At 41.4% G+C, this 14310-nt stretch overlaps 1 protein-coding gene across 12 annotated transcripts in view; it reads right to left on the reverse strand.

Annotated features, from left to right (window-relative positions):
- The window catches only part of LOC137522035 (uncharacterized), a 206247-nt gene that overhangs the window by 63355 nt on the left and 128582 nt on the right, over positions 1-14310 (reverse strand). For 11 of the 12 annotated variants that reach the window (XR_011022253.1, XR_011022254.1, XM_068242078.1 and 8 more), the window contains 2 exons: positions 8020-8128; positions 7405-7506 (listed from right to left, as the gene is read on the reverse strand). Coding sequence is in view for 10 of the 12 variants with exons in the window: in XM_068242078.1 (XP_068098179.1) it covers positions 7405-7506; positions 8020-8128 (211 nt within the window). In the remaining 2 variants the exon portion in view is untranslated. The remainder of the gene's footprint in view (positions 1-7404; positions 7507-8019; positions 8129-14310) is intronic. The other variant, XM_068242098.1, reaches the window with a different exon arrangement.

Consider the following 14310-nt stretch of genomic DNA (forward strand, 5'->3'; position numbering starts at 1 on the left):
CCCAGGGGGGGTGTACACATTGGCCTTAAAGTTGTATACATAGTTATAAAAGTGGTATAAACCATTAAACATGTATAAAAAAAATCACTGAATAATCAATTGGTAGAACAATTAAAAACACAGAAACAGCATGGCATCAGTTAACAGATTACCTATGTGTCATTATGAAATAGAGAACAAGCAGCATACATAAGTCTCAGTAAATTCATTGTAATAAGGAAGCTGGTATAAACCTATGTGCTAGATGTAAGCAAGAAAGGGAGAAAGGAGGGGAAAAAGATACAGCACAAGGGGGGAAAGGAAGAGGAACCCCGCCTTCTGGATATGGAAACTGGGGACCCGTGTCCCCATGGGGCTCAATTCAAAACTTGACCTCAATACCTTCTATGATAAGTAGTCTGTGCTTTGGCGGGGTTGCTCTTCCTTTCCCACGTTGTGCTGTATCTTTTTCCCCTCCTTTCTCCCTTTCTTGCTTACATCTAGCACATAGGCTTATACCAGCTTCCTTATTACAATGAATTTACTGAGACTTATGTATGCTGCTTGTTCTCTATTTCATAATGACACATAGGTAATCTGTTAACTGATGCCATGCTGTTTCTGTGTTTTTAATTGTTCTACCAATTGATTATTCAGTGATTTTATATACATGTTTAATGGTTTATACCACTTTTATAACTATGTATACAACTTTAAGGCCAATGTGCACACCCCCCCCCCCCCCGGGAGTGGCCTTACACTATTTAATCTGTGTAACACATGTTTCTGCAAGCTATGATTAACCAGTTCGCATTCAGTCGTTTTTCGCTTCATGCATCCGAACAATGTTCACCTCCCATTCATTAGCCTATAACTTTATTACTACTTATCACAATGAACTGATCTATATCTTGTTTTTTCCGCCACCAATTAGGCTTTCTTTGGGGGGTACATTTTACTAAGAGCCACTTTACTGTAAATGCATTTTAAAAGGAAGAATAAGAAGAAAACGGAAACAAATCATTATTTCTCACTTTTCGGCAATTATAGTTTTAAAATAATACATGCCTCCATAATTAAAACCCACGTATTGTATATGCCCATTTGTCCCGTTTATTACACCATTTAAATTATGTCCCTATCACAATGTATGGCGACAATATTTTATTTGGAAATAAAAGTGCATTTTTTCCGTTTTGCATTCATCACTATTTACAAGCTTATAATAAAAAAAAAAAAGAAATATTTCATCTTTACATAGATATTTAAAAAGTTTAGACCCTTAGGTAAATATTTGTGTTTTTTTTTTTTTTTTAATTGTAATGTTTTTTTTTTTTTTAATTAAACATTTTATGTGGGTATTTTTGGGAGGGTGGGATTGAAATTGTATTTTTTTTGTAAATATATGTGTATTTTTATTTTTATTTAACATTTAGATGTAGTTTACTTTTTGGCCACAAGATGGCCATGAGTTGTTTACAGTGACGTCACTCTAAGCGTACCACGTACGCTTAGAGCGACATAGGAAGCAGAAAAAGCGTAGCTTCCGAGGGAAGCTGTCGCTTTTTCTGCGGGGGAGAGGAATCAGTGATCGGGCACCGTTGCCCGATTCACTGATTCACTGGCTAACAAACCGCCGGCCGATCGCGCGCGTGCACGCGCGCGATCGGCCGCGTGGACGCGCAGGAGCGCACATGGCTTCCTGGACGTGAGTTTCACGTCCAGGAATGTGAAATAGTTAAGGAGCCATTCTATGCTCCGATACGCGTGAGCTTTTTTATACTGATGTTGGATTAAGAATAAAGAGTTTTTTTAATTTTTCACCCTACTTCTGGTGTAGCGGGATTCCTTTACTGCAACAATTGGACTTCTAGCACCTTGATTCCCATGCTCCCAGCTAAGTATATACGTGTGTGTAGCAGTATCTCCCCTTTTTTCTGAGTTTCTCAAACTTTGTTCAGTGGTGTAGCATTATCACAGTATTTGCTGTGTCTAATTGCCACTGAACTATACTCCCAGCAGTTGTCTAAGGGCTCATTCACCTCATTGACACAGACTGGCTGTGCGATCAGGATGCAATGCGCCCGATCACGCAACATTTGGGCTTATGTGCGCTGCAATGCTGATCCCATTCACTACAGTGGGCCAAGAAATGCATGTAGCAGTGCGATAGCGCATTGCACAGCTGCGCAGCACAGCGCACACAATCTGAACGGCAGAAGTGCTGTTTATGCACTCCTGCCATTCTTGCATGTCGCATACACGCTGCCGAAATGCGCACGGAAGCACATATGATGTGAACGAGCACTTAAAGGGATACTGTAGGGGGAAAAAAACAAGGAGTGGAAACGCTGGCACCACCGGTGCATGACCCAGGGGAGAAGGAATCACAGGTCTCAGCTTGAACAACAAGAAAGGATATTCCGCTGCACCATGGGTAGGGTATAAAAAGTCTTCAGTTTATTAACACATCAGTAGATACACATATGGCTCACGCATATCGGAGCTCTCACTGGCTCCTTAATCATAGCCAACATACACAGAAACATCCCAAGTTCAAATAGTCAAAAAAAGCCGGCCCACACAGGGTGTGGCTATGGCTCTTAAAGTGACATATACGTATAAATATAAAAAAGGCCAAAGGGCCAACAATAGAAAATGAATAAGAAACCCAAAGATGTTATAATACAGTATCAAGATAAATACACAAACTGGTTACATAAGGAATATAAATATTACAGATACCGCAGCGATAAGATGGAGTGGCAATACATAAATGCAAAAATAAGGTAAGTGAAGATACACCAATTGCTAGAAGGAAGGATGTAAGGGAGAATATATGGAACAGAGAGAGGCAGGCCCCACACACACAACAGTTCAACTTCTGATGTCATAAGTCAAGCTGACATCCAATTTTGAATTCAAGCCTGTAGGTATGCGCGTGCCCAATCTCCAGATCCACAGAGCCTCCTGTTGCAATAAACGTCTACGTAAGTCACCTCCCCTAGCAGAGTGTGTCACTCTTTCGATCCCTTGGAAGGTGAAGCTACTCATGTCAACCTGATGCTCCCTTAAAAAGTGTTTAGCTACACTGGAAACCTGGGTGATGTAGGCCTCATTTCCAAGACATCTAGCTGGGCCATTATAGTGTTCTGCAATACGCTGTCTTAGAGGGCGAGTGGTGCATCCCACGTATTGGACCCCACAAGAAGCACAGGAAATGAGATATACAACATTACTGCAATTACAGTTGACATACTGTTTTATATCAAATTTTGTATCTTTAGCAATCGAAAAGATCTCCCGCGTCTGATTGTGGACCCAACAATATCTGCAGGTACCATACCCGCATTTGTAGGAACCCACACAAGTCAACCAAGTCGGAACGGGTCTGGGAGAGCTGGAGAAAAGACTGGGGGAAAGACGGGTCCCCAATGTAGGGGCTCGGCGTGCTGAAAAAGCAACGCCACCACTTAGAATCCTACAGAGTTTGGGATCTGAGTGCAGGACTGGCAAATATTTTTTTATTATATTAATAATCTTGTTATACTCCAAACTGTAAGGAGTTGTGAAAGTTAAATTTCTTTTTTGCCTAGTCCCGCTTCCAGAACCAACCTCCAAAAGGTCCCGACGATCCCTACATAGCACACGTTGTCGTGCACCACGTATGGAGCGCGTAGTGTATCCCCGTTCCCGAAGTCTCTCCTCCACCACATCCAACTCCCGCTCCAAAAGATTGGGATCAGAGCAGTTGCGAGCCACTCTAACCATTTCCCCATAAGGAATTGCTCTCAAAGTATGGCTCGGATGGCAGCTAGAGGCCAGCAGAAGGGAATTGCCGGCACATGCCTTCCTATAGGTCTTAGTGACAATCCTGCCTGACAGGAGAGGGGCTATGAGACATAGTAAAGGACAAATTCAAACCGTTATCATTGCAATATAACAAGAAGTCAGGCAGGACATCTGAGGGACCCCCCCATATCAGCAGCAGATCATCTATATACCTCCCATACCAAAAAATGAAATCAGAAAAAGGGTTCTTCGCCCCAAAGATGCGGAGCTCCTCCCACCATCCCATGAACAAATTTGCCAGGGATGGGGAGAATTTGGCTCCCATCGATGCTCCGCATCTTTGGAGATAGAAGACCCCATCAAACATAAAATAATTATGGGACAACAGATGATCTACCGCAGAAATGAGGAGGTCCCTAGTGGCTGCAGAAAAAGAGCCATATTTCTGGATGTGGAAATCCAGTGCCTTAAGAGCAAGGTCATGAGGGATGGAGGAATAGAGTGCGGTCACGTCCATTGTGACCCATGTATAGCTATTAGACCACTTTAAAGAATCAAGGCTGTTAAGTAAGTGTGTAGTATCACGAAGAAACCCAGGCAAACGGCGGACGAGTGGCTGAAGGCACCCGTCCACCCATTGACCCAGGCGTTCTCCCAAGGAGCCTATCCCCGCAACAATGGGGCGGCCCTTGGGAGGATGTGTTAATAAACTGAAGACTTTTTATACCCTACCCATGGTGCAGCGGAATATCCTTTCTTGTTGTTGAGTATGTAGGGGGGTTGGGGGAAAATGAGTTGAACTTACCCGTGGCTTCTAACGGTCCCCCGCAAGCATCCTGTGCACACGCAGCCACTCACAAATGCTCTGACCCCGCCCCCGCTTCAGTTCTGGAATTTCAGACTTTAAAGCTTTTCAGCTGCTTGTCTTATTTACGACTACATGACTGATATCACAAAAAATTTTAAAACTTAAAGGACATAGGACAACTGAAGTGAGAGGGATATGAAGGCTGCCATATTTATTTCCTTGTAAGCAATACCAGTTGCCTGGCTGTCCTGCTGATCATCGGCCTCTCTACTTTTAGACATAGATCCTGAACACGCATGCAGCAGATCAGGTGTTTCAGACTTTAGTATCAGATCTGACAAGATTAGCTGCATGCTTGTTTCTGATGTTATTCAGACACTACTGCAGCCAAATAGATCAGCAGGACTGCCAGGCAACTGGTATTGTTTAAAAGATAATAAATATGGCAGCCTCCATATCCATCTCTCTTCAGTTGACCTTTAAAGTACATACATATAAAAAGTACATTTCTTGCAGAGTAAAATGCACTATAAATAACTTTTTTTCCTATGTTGCTATCATTTACAGTAGCTAGTAAAAGTTGACATCTGACAGATGTTGGATTAGTCTATGGCATCATAGGAGATTCTCAGTATTACTTTCATTCAATACAAAAGCACTCCCTGGAAAGGATCTATACAAAGATGTCAGCCAGCTTCCCAACCTGTTTGCTTATTATTTTGACAGCTGGACTTAGCAACTGCAGTTCAGTAAATGTTTTTGTAAATAAAAAAGCACCTGAGAATCAACTATGAGGAGATGTAGTAGTCCAAACCCTGACACCACCATTTTTAACTACCTATTGTAAGTGGCAGCAACATAGGAATAAAGTAATTTTTAAAGCAATTTACTCTGTACATTTATATGTGTGTATTTTAATCTTTACAATAATTCACGATAGTTATCCTTTAAGATGTACTTGAAGCATGGGTTACCTGAGAATGCACAGGCAAGCAGTTAATATGCTATACAACATTTGTTCAGCACAGATTTGTCTCTTTTTTTGTGTTTACTGATTAAATGAAAGACAAAACATAGGGAAGCGTTTTCCCACCAGAGGCATACCAGTTCCTGCACCCCAGGCATAGGTGGTTAAAGCTGCAGTGGCCTATTTCACACAAAATGGCCTGGTCTTTAGGGGGGGGGGGGGGGTGGGGGGGGAGTGGTCCTGAAGTGGTTACTAGGCAATACTGTCTTCTCTCTGAGCTGATCATGATCATGTCATGTTGGAAAGCTTCTGTTTTGTGGTAACTAAGACAACAGCTATCTAGCTGTGAGATTTTATCACACTGTCTCACATGTGAAATAATTCCTACATTTTCATTGTGAATCAAAACAGTAAGGTGTGGCAACCAGCAGTAGAAATGAGCAAAATTGCAAGTTTTCAAGATTTTTGCTAAACTTCCATTTGGTCTGTGAAAATCTTCCAAATACATTTCTCAGAACTGACACATTAAATTAGACAAAACCATCTTAAATCAAAGTGAAACAAAAGAAAATTGAAGTGAAATCCTCGTAAATCCTTGTTCTCACCTAGCGGGGCCGAATGGCAAACTTGACTGACGATTTCATGAGAATCTTGCTTGATACCAAATCAACCTAAACTTCAATCGCTCATCACTAATCAGCATACACTGGTACAGCAGCTTTACTGAGCTTTAGTGCATCAACCACACGGACTTCTGTGATCGGTGTACTTTGTGCAGTGTCGTTGGGGATCCGACCCGCCATTGCCAAATGTCGTTCGCGTATTCACGTGCCTGTATCCACGTCATGAGATCGCGGAAACAATTGCTCATCGCTCAACAAATCTTTGGTCGGCAGAAAAATCTCTGGTCATCAGAAAAATCATGTAGTGGGTATAGGCCTTAAGATCTCTTTTAGATGGGAGGCTGAATTGTGCACTTGTCAGGCAGGTAAGTATCCCGCCTGCTGCCCACAAGTGCCATTCAGGTGCAATTAAAATGCAGCCAAATGCAGTGTTTATAGCAACAGGTGTGTCCGCGCATTACCTGGTGGCATAGAACCGAGACATGTTGTGTCTGAACATGGCTGTGCTCAATAGGGTGATTTGCGAGACTTTGGAGAGAGAATGAAGAGAGGCTCTTTTTCTATGATAAGCTGAACAGTGACATACAGGAAAGGAAGGGAAATGATTTTCCAGTGCACAAGACAACTGAATAAGCCATCAATACAGAATGGAAAGACAGACAACACAATACAGGTAATAAGCACTAAGATACACAATGCCGGATCATACACTGAAGTAGTCGTCCCAACAATACAAGTTCACATTACTGTGTGGGTAGAGTGCACAACAGAGCCGGATCATTCACAAGGCAAGCCTAGGTAGTTGCCTAGGGCCTGGAGAGAGACCAGGGGCCTGGTGGATGCTAGCCCCCCACCACTTCTTACCAAAAAGCCAAGTGACCTTCAGCAGTGGGCAAATGCTTCTATTTTGCATCCAGAGGTTCCCAGCAGAGACAGGATAAGGTGGAGTAGGCTTTCTTGAAGAGATGAGTTTTGAGGGCTGCTTTGAAGGTGTTGAAGGAGGGGGCAAGCCTGATGGCCAGTGGGAGAGAGTTCCAGAGGAAGGAGGCAGCTCTTGTAAAGTCCAGTAGTAGAGCATGGGATTGCAAGATGCGTGTGGTGGTTAGGAGGAGGTTATTAGAGGAGAAAAGTGGGTGGCCTGGTGTGTATCTGCTGACCAGGTCAAAGATGTAGGTCAGGCAGGACTCATTAGGTAAAAAGATGTAACAATGTAACAGAGTACTATCTTTACTCACTGCTTGATGAAGAGCTACTGATCTCCAGCAATACTGTTGGGGAGTTGTGAGCTATTTCACTTTCTTCAGACTCTGAATATGAGGAAGAAGAACTGATTCTATCTGCATTGAACATACAAAAAAAAAGTTTATTTAATTTCTTGAAATCAATGCTGGGTGAAATATGTGCCTCTATAACCATTGCCATGATGACCAATGAACTACATAATAATGAACTACTATAAACAACTGTAATCGGGACCCCAATTCATCTTTTCACATAAACATGTTGAAAAAGATGATCCAATGATGGGCTATTTAACTAGAATTACCCCCAAACATCAGATAGCACATAAGATCTACCATTAATGATCTTTCCATGAATGTGTATGGTCAGTTAATGTTATGCTTGCTGAAGAGGGAGTCGGACAACAACCTTGATGTTGTGTTACTTTGAGCGTAAACAGTAGCAATTATCTGCCAAGAAGTCAGGTCTAGTACATGATTTCTTCCCTAAGGATAGTTGGAGAATGAATTGTTTGAGCAGTCGGGAAGTACTTGCAAACATCATTTTGTTCTTGTTCATACCTGGGCTACAAACGTTCCTTTTATGGGTTGGTTTAGGTCATGGCTTACCAGGGATGCCATCCAGTTTTGAAGTCTTTCCTTTACCAGATGTGAATGTTAAGCAATTTTCTATAAGCCTGTCCCTTCTGTTTGGAAAAGATTTATCTTCAGATGTCTCCTAGAATTAGAGAAGGGTTAGGTGAGTGTATACTAAACACAGATATACCATGAAGCACACAAGAGACCTTACTTAGATTAGCATAAACCTGCAACTCTACATATACTAGAGTGCAGGGGTATGCAGCCCCCCCCCCCCCCCCCAGCAACACTTTGATGGGGTCTCTTAGGGCCTGTTTCCACTACACGCAGATTGGATGCAGAAAAACTGACTCCAATCAATGCCTATGGGAAAATCTGCATCAGAAAAATCGCGTTTCATGGAAACAGGAGCATAGACATTCATTGGAGTCAGTTTTTCTGCATCCATTCTGCATCCAATCTGCGTGTAGTAGAAACAGGCCCTTAATGTTCACAACCCTTCCTTTACCTCTTCTTGGTGACTCTCACAGACTGGGGGCTCACCTAGCAAGGCTCATAAAATGTGATCATCAGGATCTTCACACACCTAACGTGTGTAGCCACAAAAACAACTGATCTTGAGTATCAGAGAAAGGGAAGCTTAGTAGTTGGCCCTCCCACACCTCTGGGCTCCCCATGCAGTTGTAGCCCCCCCCCCCCTCCACCCCTTGTTACAACCCTGCTGGAGTGTCATTAACAAACTAACATTACAACACAAACAGTAACAATAAGTATCATAAAGCCAATTCTAACATGAGTCATACAGACTCATGTCATTATCTGGCACAGGGACTTTGCACTGTAATCCATGGCAATCCTTTAGGTTCTATTTTGTGCAGATGTATGCAGCTTGGAATTGCATCCAGCGAATACTGCAGCTGCTGCATTTGACTGGTCCTTTTCCAGATTTCATACATTTGCACAATATTTGCATAAACTTAAGAGTTATTAGCATCTCATTTCCACCCCTTATTTGGGGATATGCTGCCTAATTTTGTTATTTGGGGCACATGCCTACCTAATTTTGTTATCTGGCAGATGTGCCTGCCCAACTGTGTTTCATTGGTGGCATGATATATGTTATGAGGGCCATAATTTAAATCATAAAAAAGTTCTTCCTTTAGTTATCTAAACAAGAAAAGGAAAACATTTGTGCCTGGATTTGGCTTGTTAGTAACAAGGTTAGCAATGCCGAGAGTCTCCATGTGGGGCAATGGGACTTTTTGCTTCTGTACGTCGAGCCCAAAAACACAACACAGAACCAATCAGTGGGCTTGTTCACATCTGATGCAGTTTAACTTGTGGTTAAAAAAACAAAACATGCAGCCTCCTGCTGGGCTTTGTGCACAACGTGCATTTTGTACCTAATGTATGTTATCCAGTCACAGATGTACATGTAATTCATACATATGCATATGGTATGGATTGGAAGCCTAGTATGCAAACACACAGTGACGTAGCTAAGTAGCTGTGGGCCCCGATGCAAGTTTTACATGGGGCCCCCCAAGCACTCTATACATAACAATTGATATGGCGCACCAAAACCTGCCAATGGCAACTAACTGTTTCAGAGGTGCAAGAAGGTGATGAGGAATACTTTGTTAATGATTACTACTATCCAAAGTATCTATAGAAGTGATTATTATGAGCACAGGACCAATAGAGAGAAAATACTGCAGTTGAGGAAGGGCCCTTCAGGGCCCCTCTAGCCCAAGGGCCCCGATACCGTCGCAACCTCTGCAACCCCTATTGCTACGCCCCTGCAAACACATACATGTCAAATAGTGTGAATGTAGCCTAAGTACCTTAGTATATGTTCAAAGAATGCATACATTATATAAAAATATTGCTCTGTAGATAGCAAACAAAACAGGGTGTATAATGATAATGGGAGTGTAGGTTTGCTATAATACTGCATAAAGCATTTCCTGTAGTTCCAGAATCTGTGACACACTGCTCACTGTTCACAGCACACACTATCTATTCTTGTTAATAGACATTTCTAGCTGACTAGACTCAGCCTTCAAAATCCTCCAGGAAGCTGCTGACAGGAAGCCTTTTCTGTGTGTTTGGAAACCATTTCTCCTATTGTGTTTAATAGAAGATTAGATATATTAGATAGAATATTTTATTCTGATGAGCTTTTGGAACTGCAAAATAAATATTTGCAGTGATACACTAACCTTTTAAAATGCAAACACTAATTTTAATTTTATTATTAACTTTGTCGCCAGAACAAGCACCTCTCAATACTCAATACCTGGGCCCATATGCAATCCACCTTTTCACCTGAGTTTTCTCCTAGGTGATATTTTCACAACTTGTAAATAAAATGCATTTTAAATCACCAGCAAGCAAACAAATACTCAAAATAATTTTGATAGTAATTTTTCAACACATTTTTGGTACTTTTCTAATTTTGAAATGCTGAAAAGTTGTTTTAAATACAAGATGAAAAATGATCTCCTAGGAGATAACTCAGGTGAAAAAGTTAATTGCATATGAGCTCAGGTCTTTTTTCTTTTTCCTTTTTCTGGTGTGACACTTTCTCCGATCATTGCCCAAATTAAGTTTACCGGTACCTAAAGTAACATTTTGGTATAATTTTATTTTTTAAAGGACAAGTGGGCCTTTCTTTTGGTACTTCTTTAAAAATCTTTTTAACTTAAAATAAATAATGCACCAGAAAATGTAACATTTTGAGGAAAAAATGCATGATTTTTTTCATTTTGACGCATCATAAACCTTATTTAAAAAAACAGCTAGCTATTAATAATAATAGGATAAAAAAAAAATAACAAATAATATTACTGATATTGAATTCATTATTGGTCAATATAATATATAAATTATTGGTCTTTACTTATAAATGTTATTTTATTTATTTTAGTCATTTTTTTCATTTTTTTTTTCATTTTAACAAAGGTATAAAATATTTGGTTGGATCTCCACCAGCACACATCACCACTGTAATTATGTGATTGCAGCCTGTATGTAAATTTGAGAGTGGCGACTGCATTAATCCTCTTGATAGCTACCCGTAGATAGATAGATTCTCGTTCACAGTATAGTGGCGGTATATGTAGTGATTATTTGAGCAACAACAAGGAGCAGAACATGCACCATTTAGATATGGTGCTATGAACCAGAAGTGACATTCATGCACCAGTAGCGAGGTACTGAAGTGTGAAGGATATTAACTGTGCCATAAACTGTATAACTACTTTTAAACAATACCAGTTGCCTGGCTGTCCTGCTGATCTTTCATGCATCAGTAGTGTGTGAATCACACACCTGAAACAAGCAGGCGACAAATGCAGTTAAACTTAAGTCAAAGATCTTAGCTTCATGCTTGTTTATGGCTACTAGAAGCAGATGACAAGCAAGACAGCCAGGTAATTTGCATGGTTTAAAAGGAAATAAATGTGGCAGCCTCTCTATTTCTTTCACTTCAGATGTCCTTTAGGCTGGTTTCACAGTGGGACGTTACAGGCGCACGTTAGAGCAGCCTGTAATGCAGCCCAACGCACAGCACTGAAAAATAAATGGGCTGTTCACAGTGCCCACGTTGCGTTACTTAGTAACGCTGCGCCATAAGACAACGTATTGCATGCAGTACTTTGTTAGACTGCTTGCACATGCTCAGTAACGTTGGGGAGAAGTGGAGAGCGGCCAGGCACATGGCTAATTAATATTCACTGCACTCAGTGAGGTGCAGTGTTTACTTCCTGGAGCGGCTGCTCTGTGCGGCGATTGGCCGGGCGGGACCACGTGATGCCGCATGCGTCCAAGAGTACGCATCACGGCATCACGGACGCCAGAGTGAGCTGCACAACGCGTCTCACTCTGACGTCCACAGCAGAGAGCACCAGGCGTTGCGTTAGGGGCACGTTATGCGACCATAACGTCCCCTAAAACGCAACGTCCTGGTGTAAAACCAGCCTAAAAGTAGGACTAAAATCATAGTTACATAAAATAACACTGGCAATCCCATGCATTCTCTGTTTATAACAAAATAAACTTTCACTGCAGAGAGCAATACAAGCTTGCTTATGTCTGGCTAATCGGCAAATTTAATCATTGCCAGAAAGAATCTCTCTGCCTGTGTCTTCACTCTGTTCCCTTGCTTTTCTGCTGAAATGATCTTTTGCCAAGACAATGTGTCTGTTCAGCAGAGGGTGGGTGAAGAGGGATGGAGCAGAATCAAAACAGAGGCAGACAGTGTCTTCCGCCTTTGCCGATGAGACAGAGATAAGCTATTTAGAACTGCTCTCTGCAGTGAAAGTATACGTTTTTTACACACAAAAAATGTGTGGGATTGCATTAAAATGTTCTTATATGTAACTAAGAGTTGTTACTGAAAGAGCAACAGTGTTAACAGGTAAGTACTAAATCGATCCCTGATGAGACCAAAATAATGACCATAATTACCAAAAAAGAAATACTTTAACCCTCTACAAACATCTATTAATAAAACATATAGTAGTGCCGAACCTGAAAACATTTTTTTATACAGTATGTGCTGTAAGAAGTGATAGTGGGACTGTGGGACAAATCAGTTACAGTAATCATTGTAGGCCCTACATACAAGGGAACTCAAAAGCCACTGCAGGGGGCAAACAAGGGGTCCAAGATAATTGTGCAAGTATGGCAAGGAGTCTGGGATAATGAACTGCCGCACCACGTAGGGTACTTTTGGATGAACAATGCTTCTTTAGTCGGGTCCCATCTGGATGAAGGTTTTGGGCTATCTCCACCAGAACCACTTGGCAAAGGAACTCTTTCTTCCCCTCCGCTGTCATCTACTTGAACTCTATCCAGCGGTCTCCCTTCCCCCCAAGGTCTGCAGCCATGGGCAGATGCTCCCGAGTCCCGATAGATTTACAATTGAAACACTGTATCTTGTAACATATCTCGTTAAAGCTGCTGCTATTGTGTTTCCTGTTCAGTATGCTTGTTAAAGAGAATCTGTACTCTAAAATTTTTACAGCAAAAAGCATACCATACTATTCATTATGTTCTCCTGGGCCCCTCTGTGCTGTTTCTGCCACTCTCTGCTGCAATCCTGGCTTGTAATTAACAGTTTTAGGCAGTGTTTACAAACAAACTAACCAGCTTGTGATAGGCTCACATAAGCCGAGTGTGTGAGTCATACAGAGTGTGCAGGGGTCCTGCAGAGGGTGTGTATTGCTTCTATCCAATCACAAGCAGCCCTGCACATTCCACACATTCCAGCCTTAGCCAACAGAGCTGACAGAAGAAAACAGATTAGATCATATAACAGAGATAACACAGCCACTGTGCAATTAGGAAAGGCTGCAGTAAGCCAGAGCACATTAGAACAGGCAAAGGAACTTATAGGATAGAAGAACTAAGGCTGAAAATTTTGTTACAGAGTCTCTTTAATGCTGCTATTATTATTGTTTTATTTGTTTTTCTGGTTTACTATTTACTTTTTTCTATCCTGAGCTGTATTTGTGCCAAACCCAATTCCGGGCACGACAAAGTCATGCTTGGCGAATAAATCTGATTCTGATAAATGATAGAAATAAACTGAGGAATCATGAATTCATTATAACGTAAGCGTATTGCATTACTAAAAGATTTTAACAAGGTTTTTCTATATGGAAACAAGAAGTTAAAGTTTTACCACCTCAAACAATCTAGCCATTTATTGAATTTTCCCTGTTGAGGTTCATGTTTGTGACAGGACATTTTTCAAGTACCTTTTACCAAGTAAATAAAACATGCACTGGGGGTAAATGATCAACTCCCCAGGCAACTGTGTACGACGTTGCAATATTTCTAATAGTAGCAAGTATGTGACTTAAGTTCACGGGGCTGACAGTGATTTAGCCTCTAGAAGCATGTGTGTGAAGGCCATTGCGGCAAAGTGCCTGGATGAATTAGACTCCTGGTATTGTCACACTGAGAGCTGGCTGGATGGTAAGATAAGTGACTTGGCTCCGGCACCACATAGCACACCTTGCAGGTATATAATATTAGAGACAGGCCAGTCTGCGCTAACACAGCTTAGCAATTTACAATTTCTATTTGCTGGAAAAACTTTGTTTTTAAATCATTTTGTGTGAAAAACGAATCTGCAAACTGTACATGTTTCCAAATCAATGTTGTTAATTTAAACAATAGACAATATGATTTTTTTGCATAACATAGGAGGAAACTGCCTACTCCACCAGCTCATAGATACACCGTGACTTATACCATCTAATACCAAGGTTATAAACATATGGTGTGTGTACCCCGGGGAGGGGGGGGATT

Source organism: Hyperolius riggenbachi, chromosome 1 (assembly GCF_040937935.1).
Source record: "Hyperolius riggenbachi isolate aHypRig1 chromosome 1, aHypRig1.pri, whole genome shotgun sequence".
Lineage (NCBI taxonomy): Eukaryota > Metazoa > Chordata > Amphibia > Anura > Hyperoliidae > Hyperolius > Hyperolius riggenbachi.